This window comes from Stegostoma tigrinum, chromosome 14 (genome assembly GCF_030684315.1).
Source record: "Stegostoma tigrinum isolate sSteTig4 chromosome 14, sSteTig4.hap1, whole genome shotgun sequence".
Lineage (NCBI taxonomy): Eukaryota > Metazoa > Chordata > Chondrichthyes > Orectolobiformes > Stegostomatidae > Stegostoma > Stegostoma tigrinum.
Genome location: NC_081367.1, coordinates 73,899,329 through 73,922,191, shown reverse-complemented (window position 1 = coordinate 73,922,191; position 22,863 = coordinate 73,899,329). Strand labels below are relative to the sequence as shown.

Genomic DNA, 22,863 nt, shown 5'->3' with positions numbered 1-22,863 from the left:
TATTGCCCATCCCTAATCGCCCAGAGGGCAGTTAAGAGTCAACCACATTGCTGTGGGCCTGGAGTCACATATAGGCCAGTCCAGGTAAGGATGGCAGTTTCCTTCCCCGAAGGACATTAGTGAACCAGATGGGGTTTTTCAACAATTGATGGATTCATGGTCATCAGTGGACTCTTAATTTCAGACTATTTTTGTTTACTCAATTCAAACTCCAACATCTGCCATGGCAGGATTTGAACCAGGGTCACCGAATTAACAGTCCAGCAAGAACACCACCAGGCTACTGTCTCTCCCTGGTCAAAAATGACCAGGGATTGCTTTTGTTCACTAATATTCCTTTCCTTTTTAAGAGTTTCTGGCCTTCACTTGGCACATCCACTTGGCTCCAGTGAGTCACAGTGCTCTGTGAATGGGGAAATGTACGCTTGACCACACTTGACACACCTGAAACAGTCCAAATGTTCTGCATGCTAAGTTTCAATGCCGGTTAGACAAGGTTCAGAGGGACACCTGGCTGCTGTGACTACCTGAGCAAGAGATTAGAGCGCAGTTGTCAGAATACAGTACTTCAGTTACAGGAGGAGCTCCAACATAGGCCAGTCCAAACTGGACTTTGATATAAACAGCACTCAGGCATTAATTATATACTTTAGTTTCTGAATTACCCAAACCATTAGTAAATCTACTTCTCAAATAACTGTGCTTTTCCAAGAACGTGTATCAGGACAGTCACATGCATGCCCTGCCCAAAGGCAGATACTCGGCTCGTTGGAGTATTTACAGGTCTCTCGATCCTGATCCATACCCCTCATTTGACAATAACTTCTGCAAGTTTTTAAGCCATCCGACATGCTTGTTTTCTTCCTTCTGTTTCCTGTCTCTTTTTGAAATAATACTCGGCCTTTCTGTCTACTCACTCAACTTGTCAAAATCACCTTACAACCTCCTCACGGCTCACCATCCTGCCTCGTTTTGGGTCATCAGCAAACGTGGAAATGATGCATTTGGCTGTCTCATTCAGGCCATTTATACAAAGGGAATAGCTGAGAACCAAACACTGATCCTTGTGGTAGCCACTTGGTAAAAGACCCATTTATTCCCACTCTCTGTCTCCTGTCTGTCAACCAATTCTCATCCATGCCGGTTTATTTCTTCCAATTCTATGTGCTTTAACACTGCCCAACTACCACTGATAAGGGAACTTATCAAAAGCCTTCTGAAAATCATATACACCACATCCAGTGGTACTCCATCATCTATTCTGCACTTTACATCCTCAAAAAACTCCATGTTGTAAATCCTTCTCATATGGGCTCTTTCAAAATGCTCTGTTATTATGTTTTTTACACTAGAGCTAGCACTTTCCCAACTACTGATGCCATGTTCTCTGGTCGGCAATTCTGTTTTCTCTCCGTCCCTTTTTAAACACTGGGGTTACATTTGCCAGCCTTCAGTCTGTGGGAGATGGCCTTTCCCATAGCTATCCTTCTCATTGCTTTGTCGCATCTTTAATTTGCAGAAACCGTGCTTCCTAAGCCATAGTAGTCAGTTCTCTGGCACTGAGCCTGACACTGTGGCAAAGAAGGGAAGGGGGCAGAATAGAAAAGTACTCATGGTAGGGGACTCGATAGCTAGGGGAATCGACAGGAGATTTTGTGGTCAGGATCGGGATTCCCGGAAGGTATGTTGCCTCCCTGGTGCCAGGGTCTGGGATGTCTCCGATCGGGTGTACAAGGTTCTAAAAGGGGAGGGCGAACAGCCAGAAATTGTGTTACATATTGGCACTAATGATATAGCCAAAAATAGGATTGAGGATATAAAAAGTGATTTCAGGGAGTTAGGATGGAAGCTGCAAAGCAGGACAAACAGAGTAGAGTTCTCTAGTTTACTACCGGTGCCACGAGATAGTGAGGAGAGGAACAGGGAGCGGGCGCAGCTTAACATGTGGCTGCGCAGCTGGTGTAGGAGGGAGGGCTTCAGATATATAGATAATTGGGATGCCTTCTGGGGAAGGTGGGACCTGTACAAGAAGGACGGGTTGCATCTGAACTGGAAGGGGACCAATGTCCTGGGTGGAAGGTTTGTTCGAGTAGTTCGAGAGGGTTTAAACTAGTATGGCAGGGGGGTGGGAACCTGAGCTGTATACCAGAGGTGAGCGTTGATGCAGGTGAGGCAGTAGCAAGAGGTAGACCAGCTAGAGGGAAGGATTTTCCTGGGAAGGAACCAAGGGATCAGTTAAAGTGTGTTTGCTTTAATGCAAGGAGTATCAGGAATAAAAGTGATGAACTTAGAGCATGGATCAGTACCTGGTGCTATGATGTTGTGGCCATAACAGAGACATGGGTTTCTCAGGGGCAGGAATGGTTGCTGGATGTTCCAGGGTTTAGAGCATTTAAAAAGAATAGGGAGGGGGGGAAAAGAGGAGGGGGTGTAGCACTACTAATCAGAGAGGGTATCACAGCTACAGAAGCTTCCATTGTCGAGGAAGATCTGCCTACTGAGTCAGTATGGGTGGAAATTTGGAACAGCAAGGGAGTAGTCACCTCGTTAGGGGTTTACTACAGGCCCCCCAATAGCAGCAGGGAGATTGAAGAAAGCATAGGTCAGCAGATTTTGGAAAAGTGTGGACGCAGTGGGGTCGTTGTAATGGGTGACTTTAACTTTCCCAATATTGATTGGAACCTCCTTCGAGCAGAAGATTTGAATGGAGCTGTTTTTGTAAGGTGTGTTCAGGAGGGTTTCCTAACTCAGTACGTTGACAGGCCGACGAGGGGAGAGGCCATTCTAGACTTGGTGCTCGGAAACGAGCCGGGGCAGGTATCAGATCTTGTGGTGGGAGAGCATTTTGGTGATAGTGACCATAACTGCCTCACATTCTACATAGCTATGGAGAAGGAGAGGATTAGGCAGAATGGAAGGATATTTAATTGGGGAAGAGGAAACTATGATGCGATTAGACATGAGTTAGGAAGCATGGACTGGGAGCAATTGTTCCATGGTAAGGGAACTATAGACATGTGGAGACTGTTTAAGGAACAGTTGTTGCGAGTGATGAGTAAATATGTCCCTCTGAGACAGGCAAGAAGGGGTAAGATAAAGGAACCTTGGATGACGAGAGCGGTGGAGCTTCTTGTGAAAAGGAAGAAGGTAGCTTACATAAGGTGGAGGAAGCTAGGGTCAAGTTCAGCTAGAGAGGATTACAAGTTGGCAAGGAAGGAGCTCAAAAATGGTCCAGGGAGAGCCAGGAGGGAGCACGAGAAAGGCTTGGCAGAACGAATTAGGGAAAACACAAAGGCATTTTACACTTATGTGAGGAATAAGAGAATGGTCAAAGAAAGAGTAGGGCCGATCAGGGATAGAATAGGGAATTTGTGTGTGGAGTCTGAGGAGGTAGGGGAAGCCCTAAATGAGTTTTTTGCTTCCGTCTTTACAAAAGAAACGAACTTTGTAGTGAATGAAACCTTTGAAGAGCAGGTGTGCATGCTGGTATGGATAGAGATAGAGGAAGCTGATGTGCTGAAAATCTTGTTGAACATTAAGATTGACAAGTCGCCAGGCCCGGACCAGATTTGTCCTCGGCTGCTTTGGGAAGTGAGAAATGCAATTGCTTCGCCAGTTGCGAGGATCTTTGCATCCTCGCTCTCCACTGGAGTCGTACCTGAGGACTGGAGAGAGGCAAATGTAATTCCTCTCTTCAAGAAAGGAAATAGGGAAATCCCCGGCAATTACAGACCAGTAAGTCTCACGTCTGTCGTCTGCAAGGTGTTAGAAAGGATTCTGAGGGATAGGATTTATGACCATCTGGAAGAGCATGGCTTGATCAAATGCAGTCAACATGGCTTTGTGAGGGGCAGGTCACGCCTCACAAACCTTATCGAGTTCTTTGAGGCTGTGACTAGAAAAGTTGATGAGGGTTGAGCTGTGGATGTGGTGTATTTGGACTTCAGTAAGGCATTTGATAAGGTTCCCCATGGTAGGCTCATTCAGAAGGTCAGGAGGAATGGGTTACAGGGGAACTTAGCTGTCTGGATACAAAATTGGCTGGCCAACAGAAGACAGCGAGTGGTAGTAGAAGGAAAATATTCTGCCTGGAAGTCAGTGGTGAGTGGGGTTCCACAGGGCTCTGTCCTTGGCCCTTTACTGTTTGTAATTTTTATTAATAACTTGGATGAGGGGATTGAAGGATGGGTCAGCAAGTTTGCAGATGACACGAAGTTTGGAGGTGTCATTGACAGTATAGAGGGCTGTTGTAGGCTGCAGCGGGACATTGACAGGATGCAGAGATGGGCTGAGGGGTAGCAGATGGAGTTCAACCTGGATAAATGCGAGGTGATGCATTTTGGAAGGTCGAATTTGAAAGCGGAGTACAGGATTAAGGATAGGATTCTTGGCAGTGTGGACGAACAGAGGGATCTTGGTGTGCAGATACATAGATCCCTTAAAATGGCCACCCAAGTGGACAGGGTTGTTAAGAAAGCATATGGTGTTTTGGCTTTCATTAACAGGGGGATTGAGTTTAAGAGTCGTGAGATCTTGTTGCAGCTCTATAAAACTTTGGTTAGACCGCACTTGGAATACTGCGTCCAGTTCTGGTTGCCCTATTATAGGAAAGATGTGGATGCTTTGGAGAGGGTTCAGAGGAAGTTTACCAGGATGCTGCCTGGACTGGAGGGCTTATCTTATGAAGAGAGGTTGACTGAGCTCGGACTTTTTTCATTGGAGAAAAGGAGGAGGAGAGGGGACCTAATTGAGGTATACAAGATAATGAGAGGCATAGATAGAGTTGATAGCCACAGACCATTTCCCAGGGCAGAAATGGCTAGCATGAGGGGTCATAGTTTTAAGCTGGTTGGAGGAAAGTATAGAGGGGATGTCAGAGGCGGGTTCTTTACACAGAGAGTTGTGAGAGCATGGAATGCGTTGCCAGCAGCAGTTGTGGAAGCAAGGTCATTGGGGTCATTTAAGAGACTGCTGGACATGCATATGGTCACAGAAATTTGAGGGTGCGTATATGAGGATCAATGGTTGGCACAACATCGTGGGCTGAAGGGCCTGTTCTGTGCTGTACTGTTCTATGTTCTAAATAGGTGAATCATTGCACAATTCCACTTCCCTTCCTTCTATGGAAAGAAGAGCATTCCCTGGTAGCTTTGAGATACAATATATGTGATTGAGAGCATACCAATGAGTTGGAGAAGTGACAAAGCCTGTGGTACAACGCATAAAGCAATTTTCGCACTTATTCAGGGCACTTCACAAATGTGGGCAATATAATTTCTGAGACACTGAACTGATTACCTGCTTCAAGGGTCCTCCCAGTTTAGCCTGCCAATTAATTAGCATATGGATATACACAGTTCAAGGGAAAATTGCACAACTCAATAAACATTAATGCTGTTACAATGCCTCTGCTGTGTGAATCTCTTAATGAGCACCTCAAATTTTTTCCACCCACTATCACAATAAGAGATAGACTTTTCACCACAGTCCTTTGTCTGCATGTTTCTGAGGTCAAGATAGTGCTGCCAAATACAACTAAGTACAACAGGGTAAAGCTGCTTAAAATATTCCAACCCGCTGTCTTCGCAGTTTACAGTTTCACACTCTACTGAAATCCTAATGACAATACTCTTATGAGATAAAAACAAATGAAAAGTCAGCAGGGACTGATTCACCCTCTGATTTCCACTTGCATCCTGTGGAGAATAATCTAGTCACAAACTAACAGCTTCCAGCAAGTGCCTTCTTCCTGAGGAATCACGGACTCACTGAAAGACTGCAACCTATTTTAAAAGTGCAATCATTAAACATACAATATGAAACCCATCCAGCAATTCTGTGCATATTAAAACTCTCCAAGAATTACAGCATCAGTGGGACAAGGCTATTTTCACATTGGACATGCAATCAACTTCAGCTAAAAATTGGTATCTACAGCAGAATATAGATAGACTGCAGAGTTGGGCAGATAAATGGCAGATGGAGTTCAATCCAGGCAAATGCGAGGTGATGTATTTTGGACGATCAAGTTCAAGGGCAAACTATACGGTAAATGGAAAAGTCCGAGGGAAAACTGATGAACAGAGAGATCTGGGTGTTCAGGTCCATTGTTCCCTGAAGGTGGCATCGTAGGTCAATAGGGTGGTCAAGAAGGCATATGGCATGCTTTCCTTCATTGGGCGGGGTATTGAGTACAAGAGTTGGCAGGTCATGTTACAGTTGTATAGGACTTTGGTTCAGCCACATTTAGAGTACTGTGTACAGTTCTGGTCGCCACATTACAAAAAGGATGTGGATGCTTTGGAGAGGGTGCAGAGGAGGTTCACCAGGATGTTGCCTGGTATGGAGGGTGTTAGCTATGAAGAGAGGTTGAATAGATTAGGATTATTTTCATTAGAAAGACGGAGATTGAGGGGGGACCTGATTGAGGTCTACAAAATCATGAGGGGTATAGACAGGGTGGATAGCAAGAAGCTTTTCCCCAGAGTGGGGGACTCAATTACTAGGGGTCATGAGTTCAAAGTGAGAGGAGGAAAGTTTAAGGGAGATATGCGTGGAAAGTTCTTTACACAGAGGGTGGTGGGTGCCTGGAACACGTTGCCAGCAGATGTGGTAGACGCAAACACGTTAGCGTCTTTTAAGATATATTTGGACAGGTACATGGATGGGCAGGGAGCAAATGGACACAGACCGTTAGAAAATAGATGACAGGTTAGACAGAGGATCTCGATCGGCTCAGGCTTGGAGGGCTGAAGGTCCTGTTCCTGTGCTGTAATTTTCTTTGTTCTTGGTTCTTTGTTTAAATCAAAGATGTAATAGTCTACTCCATTATTAAGCAAGGTTTGTGATACCAAGTTTGATTTTTCAATAACTGGAATTAAGAAAGATATTTAACAGCACTGTTTTAATGAAATATACGAACATTAGATATAGCTGCTCTAGGATACGGCAGGACAGTCTTTTAAAAATATAATATTGTTTATAAAGAAGAAATACGAGATGGAGTCCATTTTGCCTTTTGAGCTGCACTATCATTCAACAGGATCACGGCCAATCCTCCATCTCAACATCATATTCCCACTTTCTCCCCACAACTCTCAATGCCTTCAATTATCGAAAGATTTATCCATCTCTTTCTTGTATATAATCAATCAGTGATGCAGTCTCTACAGCCTTCTGTGGTAGAAAATGCAACAGGTTGACCACTCTCCAAATAAAGAAATGCTTCCTTGTCTCAGTTCTAAATTGCCGACTCCACATCCTGAAACTGTGCTCACTGGTTCTACACTGTCCAACCAGGGAAAACATCCCTCCCTGCATCAAATCTGTCCAGCCCTGTCAGAATTCTTATGTTTCATTCAGATCCCCTCGCATCCACCTAAACTCTCATGAACTCTCAAGAACAGAAACTGATAGAAAAACTTAGCAGTTCTGGCAGCTCCTGCGGAGAGAATGCAGAATTAATGTTTGGGGTCAATGATCTTTCTCCAGAGCACCTGATTATGATTTCCAGCATTTGCAGTTCTTTCAGTTTTCTGTCTCATGAATAGGTTGAGCCTACCTCTCCTCATACAACACTCCTGCTATCTCTGGTATCAGCCCCTGCTGCACTCTGTCAATGCCAGGTAGTTCCTTTCTCAGGAAGGGAGACTAAACCTGAATGCAATACTTAGATGTGATTTCACCTAGGCACTGTATAATTGCAGTAAAACATCCCTATTTCTGAACTCAGCAGACATGAATACTGCATTTGGTTCCTTCATGCAGGTCACTTACACCTGTCATGAATAGCTGGTATCCAAGCACTAACCCTTGAAGCACCCCAATTGTTATTGCCCACCAACTGGAAACAGACACATTCATTCCGACTCTCCTTGTCCTGTCTGTCTACAAATTCTCAAGACATGCCAGTATATTATGCCCAATGTGCTTTAATTTAGGATACTTGTGGGGCCGTATCAAAAGTTTTCTTGAAAGTTAGGTATCCATCTGCTCCTCTAGTTACATACTGCAAAGGAAACCTATCAGAACAATACCAGGATTGAGTAACTACTGCTAAAAGGGAGAAAATACTGCAACTGTGATTGTTCTTTGTAGGACACTGGAAGTTAAGAGGAGATTTAATAGAGGCAGTTAAGGAAATTGGCAAAAGAACCAGACGGGAGCTCAGAAGTGTTTTTTTTCCAAATTAGTTATCATGATCTGACATGCATTGTGTGAAATCAGTGGTGGAAGAAGATTTACTAATAATGTTCAGAAGGGAACTATCTATACATTTAAAAGGAAAAATACAGGGCTTTGGCAAAACAATGAGAATGAGATTAATTAGATACGTTGTTCAAAATGCCAGTACAGACATGATGGGCTGATTGGCCTCTTTCTCTGTTATAGATTTGTAGGATAACATGCAAGATCTTATCTCAGCAATTATCAACTGAATTACTTTGAAAATATAATCACACTCCTGACTCATCTCACACAGTGAACAGGGTGAATTCAGAGCAATCTTTCACACATTCTGGAACCATTTCCACTGGAAATAGCTCTGCAATATGAAACACTCCTGATCACCCCACATTTGTAGAAATTCATGCTCTGTTTGCGTCAGATCGCAACTTGATTCTTTGAGAACTGATCCAAATTCTAATGAGCTTACAGCCATTACATAACGAGCTGCATACGCTGCCTGCACTTTTTGTGCTGTGTCTAACATGCTCACAGACTTGCCCTAAATATTTGCTGTTATTGTAGTTACTCTGTTTTTCACACAAATCTATTAAAACACCTTCTCACAAAGAGAAACTCAGCACAATTTGAGTTCAGTAGCTTTCAGCAGGCACAAAATAAATGATAATAAATTCAGAAGAAAAGAGCAGAATCGTAAAGAACATTCTCTGAATGTCAATTGGGAATGGGTTACTAAGAGTTGCCATGGTAGCTACTGGAGCTGCTGGAACTAAATAGCCTCTATTTCTTCACCCCCTACCTTAATGAAACAAAGGAGTTTTTGACAAAGCTTTGAATTTCTCTTAGTATTTCCTTTCTCTAGCTGGCAATTATATGCTCAGAGAATCTAACCGCACCCCCGCAAAAAAAATCTACTGAAATACATGCGGCGTCAACAAAATTAACTGATTGTGAGAGGTGACGCATATAATTAAACATTCCCTCATCAGCTGTACAGATCACCAACACTGCATTTCAGCATCGGCATGTGAGAAAATGGGGTGTCGGTATAACATTTTCAAATTTGTAAACCAGTTCAAACAGGCAATAAATGGGGTGCAATCACAATTCCTGGAAATAGAACTGCCTCAAAGCACTGTTGCAGTATGAGCCAGGCCTGTTCTAAAAGAGCATTCATAGCAGTAGTGATGGGATCTATTTAAAGCCAAGTGGCTATTGAAACTGACAATGTCACAACAGAATTTATGACTGCAGCACCTGTTTCCCAGACCTTTTAATCGGGAGGGAGAACACTTTTAAGAGCTGCACATTAATTAAGACCTGTTTTTAAAACTTGATTTCTGCGAGCCATGGACAACAAGCCAGTTGTAATTTGCAATATCGAGGTACTCCTTGTACTCCAACACCCAATAAATCTATACTCTCAACAGAATAATACTTTTCATTCACTCAATGCATACATAATTCCTTATATCCAAGATTACAATGACATTTGTAAGTCAATCAACTTGAGAAAGATGCATTAGATAGCATCTTTTACAAATTCAGGATATCCCAAAGCATTTCATAGGCAATTGAGTACCGTTGAAATGCCGTTATTGTAACGCAGGAAACGCAGCAACTCATTTATGAACAAAGTCCCGATGAACAGTTCTGAGGAAGGGTCACCAGACCCGAAACATTAACTCTGATTTTTCTTCACAGATGCTGCCAGACCTGCTTAGCATTTCCAGCAACTTGTGTTTCTGTCCCACTGAACAGAAATATAACTGATGTTCGGATAACTTGTTTCAGTGATGCTGGTTGAGGGAGTGCAAGTGGTCAGGAAACCAGAGAATTCCCATTCCAGAATGAAAATCTTTCACAATTAGAGCTGCTTTGGCAGAATTTCACTTTCTGGATGTGATGGGCAAAAATTCCAAAGGGATTGAAATAAACTCTGACATATTAAACTTGGACAAGATGTTCCTTTTCAACTAATTTAATGGGGGCAATGTATTGTCAAAGGTGCTGTCTTTTGGCTAATACTTTAAGTGAAGACAGTATGCTTTGTCAACATTCTTGGGATGTGGGTGTTGCTAGCTCAGCCAGCTTTTATTGCTCTTCCTTAATTGCCCTGAAGAAGGTGCTGGTGAGCTGCCTTCTTAAACTGCTGTAACGTAGGAGCATCCACTGTGATGCTGGAAGGGAGTTCCAAGAGTTTTGTAGATGCAAAAGATCATATAGTATATACTGGAAAAAAAAATCAGGAAAAACTATTACTATCTTGTTCAGTATTTCATGCTCTACATTGATTAGTTGTCCATTAATTTATTTGCTGTTTGTACAACATTCCAGTATGCAAACAAACTTTTGTCATCACAACAATAATAATAAAGAGTTCAAAAATACACTTGTTGTTTAAGACATATTTTGGGTTGTTCTGTGACACTGTATAAATGCAACTTCATTTCTTGTTACAATACTATCCTTAGCTAGGCTCTCCTCTTTCAGAGGTGTGTAGAATTGGTAGTAAATAGTAAGGAGGATAGCTTTAGACCACAAAAGGCTGGTGACAGACTGGTCAGATGGGGTGATCAGTGGCAAAGGGATGGCACAGTGGATCAGTGTTCACACTGCTGCCTCACAGCGCCAGGGACTCGGATTCAATTCCAGCCTCGGATAACTGGCTGTGTGGATTAGCCGTGATAAATGCAGAGTTACAGGGTTTAAGGTTTTTTTTGGAGGGGGAGGTGCTGGGTCAGGGTGGGATGATCTGCCAAATGGCCTCTTTCCACACTGTAGGGACTGTATGAAATTGAATTCAAATCAGGGTAAATCTGATGTGATGCAATAGAACAGCATAAACAAGTCAAGGGTATACAGGATGTATGATAGGACCCTGGGCAACACAGAGGATCAGAGGGACTTTGGTGTGCATGTACACGAGTCCCTTAAGAGATTGGGTCAGGTGGATTAAGTGGTTAAGGGGGCATACTGGATATTCACGTTTATTAATAAAGGCGCTGAGTTAAGAGCAGGAGAGTTAATGCTGGAACTGTATAAAACATTGCTGAGGCCACAGCTGGAGTAGCGTGTGCAGTTCTGGAATCCACATTATAGGAGGGATGTGATAGCACTGGAAAAGGTAAGGATATTGCCTGGGCTAGAGAGTTTCAGTAATGAAGAGAGATTGGACAGACTGGGGTTGCTTTCATTGGAGCAGAGGAGATTGAGAGGGGACATGATTGACATGGATAAAATTTTGAGGGGCGCAGATAGAGTGGACAAAAAGAAACTTTTGCCCTTGATGGAGGGATCAATGGCCAGGGACCACAGATTTAAGGGAAGGGGCAGAAAGTTTAGATATGTGAGGAAAACCATTTCACCCAGAGGGTGGCGAGATCCTGGAACTCGCTGTCTGTAATGATGGTAGAGACAGAAATCCTCATCACACTGAAGAAATATTTAGATATGCACTGTGATGCTAAGACATATATGACTCTGGGACAAATGTTGGAAAATGGGATTGGAATAGTTAGGTGTTTGTTTCCGACTGCATGGACATGATGGGCCAAAGGGTCTTTATCTGTGCTGCAGATCTCTACGACTCTAATTGCTCCAACTTTTTCTGGAATATTTAATGATTATCTAGTGCATAAGCTCTATACTCAACTACATAGACACATCATCATTTGAATGGACAACGTATGGGTGAGATGGCAGTCTAGCTCAGCTTCTGCAGGAGGAAGTCAACTCAGACAGCAACCTCCTAATTTCTATGCCTCACTGCATACCCACCATCAAAGGAAGTTGCTTTCCAATTTACTCTTTCAGTACGGTGAGTAGCTTCAACATAATTTTTACGGCAATTAGAGTGATCCATTAAACAGGGTCTTGCTGCATGAAAGGAGGAATGTGGGTGTGTAACGAATAAAAAATATTTAAGAGTGAGTTAGCCCAACCACTAATACACTGCATCATCAGATTTCTTTTATTAGATTTTACTTCCCTCTGAAACATTTACACTGTTTGATATTTGTATGATAATGTACTTTAATATTTTTCGAAGAGTTGTTACATCTTCCTGAGGAAAATTAGATTTTTTTCTATTTCAGGAGTAGAAAGCAGAGGCTATCTGGTTATCAGGTTTTGTTTGCAAAGATGATTCTTGCAGTTGGTTGAAACATAAAATATTCTCAATATTACAGGATATTCATATAATATTCCAAAATTAGCCTGGATAGGAATGCACCGAGCCCAAGTTGATCAAAGCCTCCTTTCTCCAAAAAGGTTTAAATGAAGTCAGTCTGGGGTACTTCTAGCTATTTCCTGGCAAGCAAAGTCCACAACAGAAAAGACAACAGTTTAGCAGATAGATTGAGGTGCCAGAAAAACAACTGATACATTACGTAGACACACGTAATGGCAAGACTTGCTTTGTCCAGCACAGGGCAAATGTCCAAGATTGAAACCAGTATGTATTTGCTAATGGTGTGTAGCTAAAGTGCAAAACATGAGCACAAAGGTTATCAAATGACTGCAACAAGCCAAAACTGACATGAAAATTGCTGGTGGCTTTGTATAAGGTAATTTTACTTGCAAATTGAAGCAATTTGCAACATAAATATAATGGATACAGTAAACCTTCAAGCAGTCATTTAAAAAAATCCTGTGGTACTACTGACCTGCAACGTAGGGCTGCAAAACCTTTGGCACCAATGAGTTGGCAGTTTTCAGATCTTCTGGTGTACATTTACCAGACTCCAAGCCAAAGGACATTCCCATACGTTTTAGAACTTCAATATCATCGTGAATCTCAAATGTGTTGTCAAAGTTGAACAGATATTCAAACCTGAGAGAGTTCACAAAAATCAAATGCTTTAAAATGAAATGACCAGAGCAGTCGACTATAAAGCCACAGCTATTCAGTTTACATTAACATTTGCCTTGGTATTGAAATATACAAGAGAATAACTGCTTGATGAAACAGAGCTTGACTACAGCACGGGAACTAATACTGCTGAAGCTTTCAGTTTTGCATTCACCAGACCAGAATCATAAGACGACCAACTCTACACAGGGAAGAGAATGCGTACTGCATAGCAAGAGGGTGCTGATCAGTTGGTAAATAGGGTCTGATTCACAGAGATGTTATTATACAGGATTCATGGGGAAATAGTTAACGGCCAGGCTTCAGTTTAAATTCAAATCAGACAAATCAACTGGTCAAGCCACTGCCATGGCGCATGTACCAGTGAATAGATGTCCTCCAAGTTTTTGTTTTTTTAATTATTCATTCACAAGACAAGGGTATCGCTCGCCAGGCTAGCATTTATTGCCCATTCCTAATTTCCCAGAGTTAAACACATTGGAGTCATATGTTGGCCAAACCAGGTAAAGATGGCAGATTTCCTTCCCTAAACGACATTAGTGAATCAGAGGTTCTTTTTCCGACAATGACGATGGATTAATGGTCGGCATTAGGCTCTTAATTCCAGATATATTTATTCAATTCAAATTCTACCATCTCCTGCCGCAGGATTCAAACCCAGGTTCCCAGAACATTGCCTGGGTCTCTGGGCCATCAGGCCAGCAATAATATCACTAGACCACTGCCTCCCATTGAAAAAAAGATATAACACATCTTTCTGATTTCTCTGCCTGCACTGGACAATGCCCTACCTGTGAATATATATCACTTCTAGCGTCTATAAGTGAACCATATTGTGAGCCTGACTGACAGCTTTAAATTGGTTACATGAGTAATTCTTAGCATCATTTGAATTGCTTAGCAAGTGTTATCCAATCACAGGATCACATCTAACACTGGACACACCGTAGTTTTGCAAGCATGGTCAACTTGAGTAACTCTTGATGCATCTTGTTTGTTCCTTAGTCTTAATGATATCCTGAACTGTCAGAATAAACTTCTCAATTTAATGAATCCTCCCATCTGATTTGCAATACTGTAGTCTATTCATGATTTTGTGACACAGCTCCTGTGGGGAAGTAGCTCTTGTTGTGTTCAACCGTACGATACAAACAATGTAGCCTGGAAAACAGGTTAAAGAACAAACAGAGGCCCCACATAATAACGATACTTACTTATCACTGGAGATGCTGCAATCTATAACAGTCCGTTTGCTGGTGTTGACTATGATGAAAGGCAACTGAATTGTCGAGTTTGGTGCAGGAGGACTCTGTGTCTGCTGCTCTGATTGCCAATTCCTCTGTACTAGATTTTTGAATGCTATTTGCTGTAAAGCAGTAAACAGAAAAGAAAGCTTCAAATTTCAATTACTGAATAAAATAAAGTGCTGGACAAAAAGTACCAAACCATAAAATCAGAAGCAATACAATATCGGTCCTTTGGAAGAGGAGGCGGCATACATAAAACACATAAAAAAATCAAAAGGAAATGGCACAGTTTATTTGTTATGATAGATCAAAAAGGAACGGAGGAAACAGGTAGCTCAATGAATGTGGGGTTCACAAAGGCCACCTGTAGCGTACTCCTAAGGCTGACACATGAAAGCATTAATTAGAACAATGTTAGAAATTAATGATTCATTACACAGCCAATCAATAACAAATTTGCGCAAGAGTTTTACATGTGCCAATGTCTAATTTTTTAAAAAATCAACACATCAGTTGATCAGGTAATTTAAACGACTCAGATCGAGCAAGTCAAATAAGACACATTTACACAGTGGAGTTTACCTAGCTGTCTCCAATTGCAAACCTAATTCCTGCAGGCGGAGATTATAATCTAAATTTGTTTTTTGATTGGGAAAAGAGGAAGAGTAAGCATGAAACAGTTACAAATCCTAGAACCACAACACAGAGGCCCATTTGACACCCCACATCTACTGCCTATGCTTTGCCTTCTCACCAAAACCCTTCACCCTTCCCTTTGAAATTTTCATTCAATTGTCAATTAAAACATGCAGTGATGTCTGTCCAAGATACTGTCTGAGCAGATCATATCACGCCCCAAAATTGTTCGATATAAGGACTTTCTTTTCCCCTTCTAACCTGTTTCTTTCATACTGACAATTTTAAGTTGCTATTACTGGAAAGAGCCAGTTGGGTTTTGAAGGGTGTCCATAAAAGACAATAAACAGAAAGCACTTCCTTTCCCTGGGGAAGGCATGTTGACCATTTAACTTATGCTCTCCAGCGAAATAATTTCCTTATATACTCTATCAAAACCCTTCATCACTAGCTGATAGGTTCTACCAATAGCAACATTAGATGTTTAGGAGCAGTTGGGTCTGTCATGGTCATGTCGTAACATCTAGAACAGAAGGAAAATACATGCAGTAAAGTTTTAAATGTGCAGGCAAACAAACCATCATCAAAGTGACAAATAAACATTGGGAATCTTTCTCTGGGCAGCAATAAGTTTTTGGAAGCATTAAACTGAACTGCAAGATGATGGCTTTCAGTAACTCTTCGGGGGAAAAATGAGTTCTATTAAGTGTGAGATCAAGCAGGTTCTTAATGTTTTTTCTATTATTGAAACACATTGCAAATTAATGAATGGGCATTTATTAGACTGAGTGCTTGCTGCAGTATAATACTTGGTCAGCTCTCAAATACTGGGTTGCAATGAAGTTGAAGGAATTGAAATAACTCACATTTGGTGCAATGATTTAGAATAGTCACAAACTGCATCCATTACATATACTTCCAATAAACTGGATATTGCCTTTTAAATAGTCTACATATATTGTAGCATTACAGTGACAAACCTCCCAAAAACTGATTCTATTCAGAAACAAACCTCCCAAAATATAATTCCACAATAGAATCTAAGATTAATTACCTTTATTTAAATGCATCTACATTGTGAAAGAACATCGATGGTCCTCTGGCAAGTGACCAAAGGAATTATAAACAGACCTGACAAAATACTTGAGTTTTAGGGAAGGTGGTCAAGAAGGCATATGGCATGCTTTCCTTCATTGACTGGGGCACAGAGTGTAAGAACTGGCAACAGAAACAGAAATTGCTGGAAAAGTTCAGCAGGTCTGGCAGCATCTGTGGAGGGAAATCAGTTATCGTTTTGGGTCCGATGATATTTCCTCAGAACTTAAGGGTCACTGGACCCGAAACGTTAACTCTGATTTCTCTTCACAGATGCTGCATGACCTACTGAGCTTTTCCAGCAACTTCTGTTTTTGTTTCTAATTTACAGCATCTGCAGTTCTTTTAGTTTTTATACAAATTAACAAGTCACGTTGTGGCTGGATAGAACTTTAGCTGGGTTACATTTGGAACACCGCGTTCAGTTCTGATTGCCACACTACCAGAAGGATATGGAGGCATTGGAGGGACTACAGAAAAGGTTTACCAGAATATTCCGTAGTTTGGAGGGTATTAGCTATGAGGGGAGATTGGACAAATTTGGGGTTTGTTTTCACTTGAACATCAGAGGCTGAGGGGTGACCATTTAGAGGGTTATAAAATTATGAAGGGTACGGATAGAATAGATAGTTGGAGTTTTATTTTCCAGAATAGCAATGTCAATTACCAGGGGACATAGGTCTAAGATAAAAGGGGAAAGATTAAAGGAGATATGAGTGGCAGGTTTATTTTAAAAACACGGAGAGTGTAAGTGCCTGGAATGTGCTGCCAAAGGATGTGTGGAGATGGATACATTAACAATGTTTAAGAGGCATCTTGATAGATAAATGAATAGGCAGCGAGTAGAGGGATATAGACCGCGCAGAGGCAATAAGTATAGAAAAGTGTCAAGTGTCGGTATAGGTTTGGTGGGCCGAAGGGCCTGTTCCTGTGCTGTGCTGTTCTTTTTTCCTTTACAATACACTGATGATTTGAGGCTAATATCATACAGTAGTGTCCAAGTTTCAGAGGCACCAAAAGAGGAAAAGGAAGAGCAGAGGCAGCCACACACTGGGGAGAAGGATGGATGAGATTGAGAGAGGGGGAAAAAAAAGGTAACTTTTTTAAAAGATATTTTCTCATTGGCAGTTCAGACGTAACAGTCTAAGTTTGAAACCAGGTCTCTTACCTGTAGTCTCAGTGATGGAACATCATTTGTGAGTTACGAGTATGGTGGAGGAAATTGATAAGTAGGCCAAGCAAGCATAAACACAAGCAATTACAAATGTCGTTTTATTAAAGTAAGTAAGTTACTAGATTTTTCTCTCAACAGATCTGTTCACACAGCTAATAATTTAAAGGCTTAATTATGCACAGCACAACAATTGCCAAAGCTGAGTAATGTAGCTCTCACATTCATGCATTATTCCATTATAGTGGCATCATGTGATACAGACCACTCAGAAAAACCTATCCATGTTAATTTATTCTCTTCATCTTTATCCTGACAGAAGGATTCAAAGGTTTAATTGCACTTCAAACACAAACGTCAGCACCGGTGGTGCAATTATTCTGTCCAACAACTAAATAGGTTTTATATGGACACAGTTATATCTGTTACCTGCAGTATCAATTCTTCAAGTTGAGCCCTCTTTTGTTTAATTCGTTCTATTCGCCTCTGTTTCTCCACCTGAAAATTAAAACCACTACCATTAGAATGCAAAGTCAAGGGTGACTGAGTGGTAGGGATTTAGAATAGGGGATCCCAACGGAGTGTGGGGTAGGGAGGATGCCATCAGTTTTCAAGGGGATCAATAAGACAGGCATCGCAGTTAAAGATTTTTAAACTGAGCAAGTGGATCCCACCTTCCAGGACGGTTGATTGGACTTTTTTTGACTGATTGAGAGCACAGCCATCACAGTCAAGGTGATCCTGGGAAAACAGACTGGCCAAATCACTTGCCACTCAGTCATTAGATTAGATTAGATTAGATTCCCTACAGTGGATTCTCACTGAAAAAGAGCCAGTGAGATCTCAGAGAGCAAGAGGGCAAGATTTGAAGGCACAATAAAAAGAAAATCTTTCAAGAAACACAAAAGAATTTAAATCCTGTTGAGAAGAACGTTTCAAATTTGCAGAAAAAGAGGGAACACAAAATACAGGCTGACATACCTGAGAGTGAAGGATAATACTATTCGTCAGTTCACTGGAACTTTTCACAAAACTCAAAAGTATCATATTATATTTAGTGAATAATTCTGAATGACTACTTGGGTGTTTTGATTTTGCCATGAAGCTAACTTTCTCCCTTATTGAATTTAAAAATTCATAATGCCTGTAGATTACATTCAAATAGTTCCATTAACGTAACACATCAACCATGGATGCTTCAAATTAACATTTTCAGAGCTGATTTGACAATGAGGAGTGGCATAGGATATGTCAGAAAGGTATCTCTTGAATGATATTGAGAGTTTTAAAGGTGAAGCAAATTGAAGAAGCAGAGAGATATAATGAGGCAATCCAGAGCTTTTGGGCAAACCAACTGAAGACTAGGAGATCTAGGAGCAGAAATAGGCCACTCAGCCCTTCAAGTCTCCTCCACTGATCACAGATGATCTGATTTTAATCATAAATCTATTAATATTGCTGATAATATTTCATTCCCTTGATAATCAGGAAGTTGTCCATCTCCACCTTCAAAATACTTAAAGACTCTGCATCCATTGACTTATGACACAAGACCTTCTAAGAGATAAAACATTGCCTCATCTGTTCTAAATGAGTACCTCCTTATTTTTAAACTCTGACCCCTAGTTCTAGATTCTCCCATAAGAGGAAACATCCCTTCAACATCCATACAGTCAAGTCCCCTTAGTATCTTATATGTTTCAATTAAGTCACCTCTGATTTTTCTAAACTTATGCCGAGCCTGCCCAGCCTTTCCTCATAACGCAATCTGCTCATTCTATAGGTTTACTAAAGCTTCACCGAACTGCTTGCAATGCATTAACATCCTACTGTAATTCTAGTGGCCTGTACTGAACAGAGATCTCCAGATCTGGTCTCGCCAACACCATGTATAACTGAAGCATAACCTCCTTACTATTGTTTTTGATTCCCCTCACAATAAACCATAACATTCAGTTAGCTTTCCTGATTACTCACCGTGCCTGCATACGAACCTTCTGCGATTCATTCACTCAGACACCAGGATGTCTCTGCATGTCAGAGTTCTACAACCTCTCGCCATTTAGATAATATGCTTTCTCATTCATCTTGTCAAAAAGGTCAATTTCACACTTTCCCACATAGTACCTCATTCTTCAGATCTTTGCCAACCCACTTAACCTATCTATATCATTTTGTAGGTTCATTATAAGATCATTAGATATTGGGGCAGAATTAGACTATTCAACCCATCGAGTCTGCTCTGCCATTTGATCATGACTGATAGGTTTCTTAACCGCTTTCTCCTCCCTGCACCTTGCAACTCTTGATCCACTGACTAGTCAAGAACATATCTCTCTGCTAAATACACTCATTGATTTGGCCTCCATAGTGCTCTGCAGCAATGACTTCCACAGATTCACCACCTTCTGGCTAAATAAATTCCTCTTCATCTCAGTTCCAAACGGTCATTCCTTCACTCTGAGGCTGTGTCCTCAGGTCCTAGTCTCTTCCAATAGTGGAGACATCTTCTCCATGTCCACTCTACCCAGGCCTCTCAATCGGATCCGTCCCCATCCTTCTAAACTCCATTGAGTACAGACCCAGACTCCTCAACCACTCCTCATATGACAAGCCCATCATCCCCAGGATCATTCTTGTGGATCGCAGGTGACTCTTCTGGACCTCCTCCAACACCAGCACATCATTCCTTAGATACAGGGCTGTAAACTGCTCAAAATATTCCAAATGCAGCCTGTTAAAGCCTTACACAGCTTCAGCAGTATATCTCTGTTCTTGTATTCCAGCCCTCTTGAAATGAATGCTAACATTGCATTTGCCTTCCTAACTGCCAAGTGAACCTGCATGTTAACTTTAACAGAATCCTAACTCCCTTTGTGCTTCAGACTTCCAAAGCCTTTGTCCGTTTAGAAAACAGTCTACGTCTCTATTCTTTGTTCAAGAATGTACAAACTTATCTGCCCTTCACAACTCACTTTACTACCTACCTTAGTGTCAGCAGCAAATTTAGCTACTAAACCTTTGGTCCTTTCATCCTAATCATGCCTTAGCATTGGGTTTGTAGCACACCACTTGTGATATCCTCCTGGTCCTAGAAGTACCCTTTCTATTCCTACTCTTTGCTTCCTGGTCAGACATTCATCTATCTGTGCCAATATGTTACCAACTTTACAATAAGCCCCATACATTCAATATGATCATGGTTGATCCGATAATCCTCAACTCCATGTGCCTGCTTTTTCCCCAAAACCCATGGAAAGCACATTTAGCGAATTGGTCACACGCAGATTAGGTTTGCTGAGGGAGAAAGGGAATGGGTGAACAAAAAGCAGAGGAAGAGCAGGAACGCAGAGCCGGTGTCGCCTGTGGTCATCTCCCTCCAAAACAGGTATTCCGTTTTGGATACTGTTGGGGAGGATGGCTCACCAAGGGAAGGCTGCAGTAGCCAGGCTCATGGCACCGTGGCTGGCTCTGCTGTACAGAAGGGTGGGAAAAAGAGTGGAAGGGCGATAGTCATTGGGGATTCAATTGTAAGGGGAGTAGATAGGCGGTTCTGTGGTCAAAATCGAGAGTCCCAAATGGTATGTTGCCTCCCAGGTGCAGGGGGTCAGAGATGTCTCAAATCGGCTGCAGAACATTCTGAAGGGGGAGGGTGAACAGCCCGTTGTCATGGTGCATATAGGCACCAATGATATAGGTAGAAAACAAGATGAGGTCCTACAAGCAGAATTTAGTGTGTTAGGAGCCAAGTTAAAAAGTAGGACCTCAAAGGTAGTAATCTCAGGATTTCTACCAGTGACATGTGTTAGTCAGAGCAGAAATGAGAGAATAGCCAGGACGAATACGTAGCTTGAGAGATGGTGCAGGAAGGAGGGGCTCAGATTTTTGGGACATTGGGACCGGTTCGGGGGAAGGTGGGACTAATACAAATTGGACCGTCTACACCTGAACCAGACTGGAACCAATGTCCTTGGGGGTGTTTTTGCTAACGCTGTTGGGGAGGGTTTAAACAAATGTGGCAGGGGGATGGGAACCTAATATTGGACAGAATGGAGGTAGTAATGAAAGCCTGTAGGGAACTAGATAATGGAGTCAGTGTGACTAATGGGATGAGTAGGCAGGGAGCAGATGATGAACACAAAGGGACAGGTGGTCTGAGGTGCATTTGTTTTAATGCAAGAGGTGTAGTAGATAAGGCAGATGAACTTAGGGCTTGGATCGGTACCTGGGAGAATGATGTTATTGCTATTACTGAGACTTGGTTGAAGTAAGGGCATGATTGACAACTAGATGTCCCAGGATATCCATATTTCAGGCAGGATAGAGACGGAGGTAAAAGGGGTGGAGGAGTTGCATTACTGGTCAAAGAGGATATCACATCTGTACTGAAGGAGGGCACTATGGAGGACTCCAGCAGTGAGGCAGTATGGGTAGAGCTCAGAAATAGGGAGGGTGCAGTAACAATGTTGGGGCTGTACTACAGGCCTCCAAACAGCAAGCGTGAGATAGAGGTACAAATATGTAAACAGATAAAGGAAAGGTGTAGGAGAAACAGGGTGGTGGTGATGGGAGATTTTAATTTTCCCAACATTGACTGGGATTCCTCAGTGTTAGGGGTCAAGACGGAGCAGAATTTGTCAGGTGTGTCGAGGAGGGTTTTCTAGGCAGTATGTATGTAGTCCAATTCGGGAAAGGGCCATACTGGACCTGGGGTTGGGGAATGAACCCGGCCAGGAGGTTGAAATTACAGTAGGGGACTACTTTGGAAATAGTGACCACAATTCCGTAAGTTTTACAATACTCATGGACAAGGATGGGAGCGATCCTAAAGGAAGAGTTCTAAACTGGGCGAAGCCAACTATACCAAAATTCGGCAGGATCTGGGGAATGTAGATTGGGAGAAACCGTTTGAGGGTAAAGCCACATTTGATAAGCAGGCAGCTTTTAAAGAGAGGTTGCTTAGCGTGCAGGAGAGACATGTTCCTGTGAAAATGAAGGATAGAAATGGCAAGATTAGGGAACCATGGATGACAGGTGAAATTGTGAGACCAGCCAAGAGGAAAAAGGAAGCATACATAAGGTCTAGGCGACTGAAGACAGATGAAGCTTTGAAATAATGTAGGGCAAATCTGAAACGAGGAATTAAGAGGGCTAAAAGGGGACATGAGATATCTTTAGCAAAAATGGTTAAGGAAAATCCCAAAGCCTTTTATTCATATATAAAGAGCAAGAGGGTAACTAGAGAAAGGATTGGCCCACTTAAGGACAAAGAAGGAAAGTTACGCATTGAGTTAGAGAAAATGGGTGACATTCTTAACGAGTACTTTGCATCGGTATTCACCAAGGAGAGGGACATGACAGATGTTGAGGTTAGGGACAGATGTTTGATTACTCTAGGTCAAGTAGGCAAAAGGAGGGAGGAGGTGTTGGGTATCCTAAAAGGCATTAAGATGGACAAGTCCCCAGGTCCGGATGGGATCTATCGCAGGTTACTGAGGGAAGTGAGACAGGATATAGCCGGGGGCTTAACAGATAACAAGGATAATCCAGGTAATTATCGCCTGGTGAGCCTGACGTCAGTGATAGGGAAGCTACTGGAGAAGATACTGAGGGATAGGATCTATTCCCATTTGGAAGAAAATGGGCTTATCAGT

General features: G+C 42.0%; 1 protein-coding gene across 7 annotated transcripts in view; it reads right to left on the bottom strand.

Annotated features, from left to right (window-relative positions):
• The window catches only part of LOC125457866 (transcription factor Dp-2-like), a 208,649-nt gene that overhangs the window by 5,501 nt on the left and 180,285 nt on the right, over positions 1-22,863 (bottom strand). For all 7 annotated transcript variants that reach the window (XM_048542576.2, XM_048542575.2, XM_048542577.2 and 4 more), the window contains 3 exons: positions 17,639-17,707; positions 14,275-14,426; positions 12,855-13,021 (listed from right to left, as the gene is read on the bottom strand). In XM_048542576.2, the coding sequence (XP_048398533.1) occupies positions 12,855-13,021; positions 14,275-14,426; positions 17,639-17,707 (388 nt within the window). The remainder of the gene's footprint in view (positions 1-12,854; positions 13,022-14,274; positions 14,427-17,638; positions 17,708-22,863) is intronic.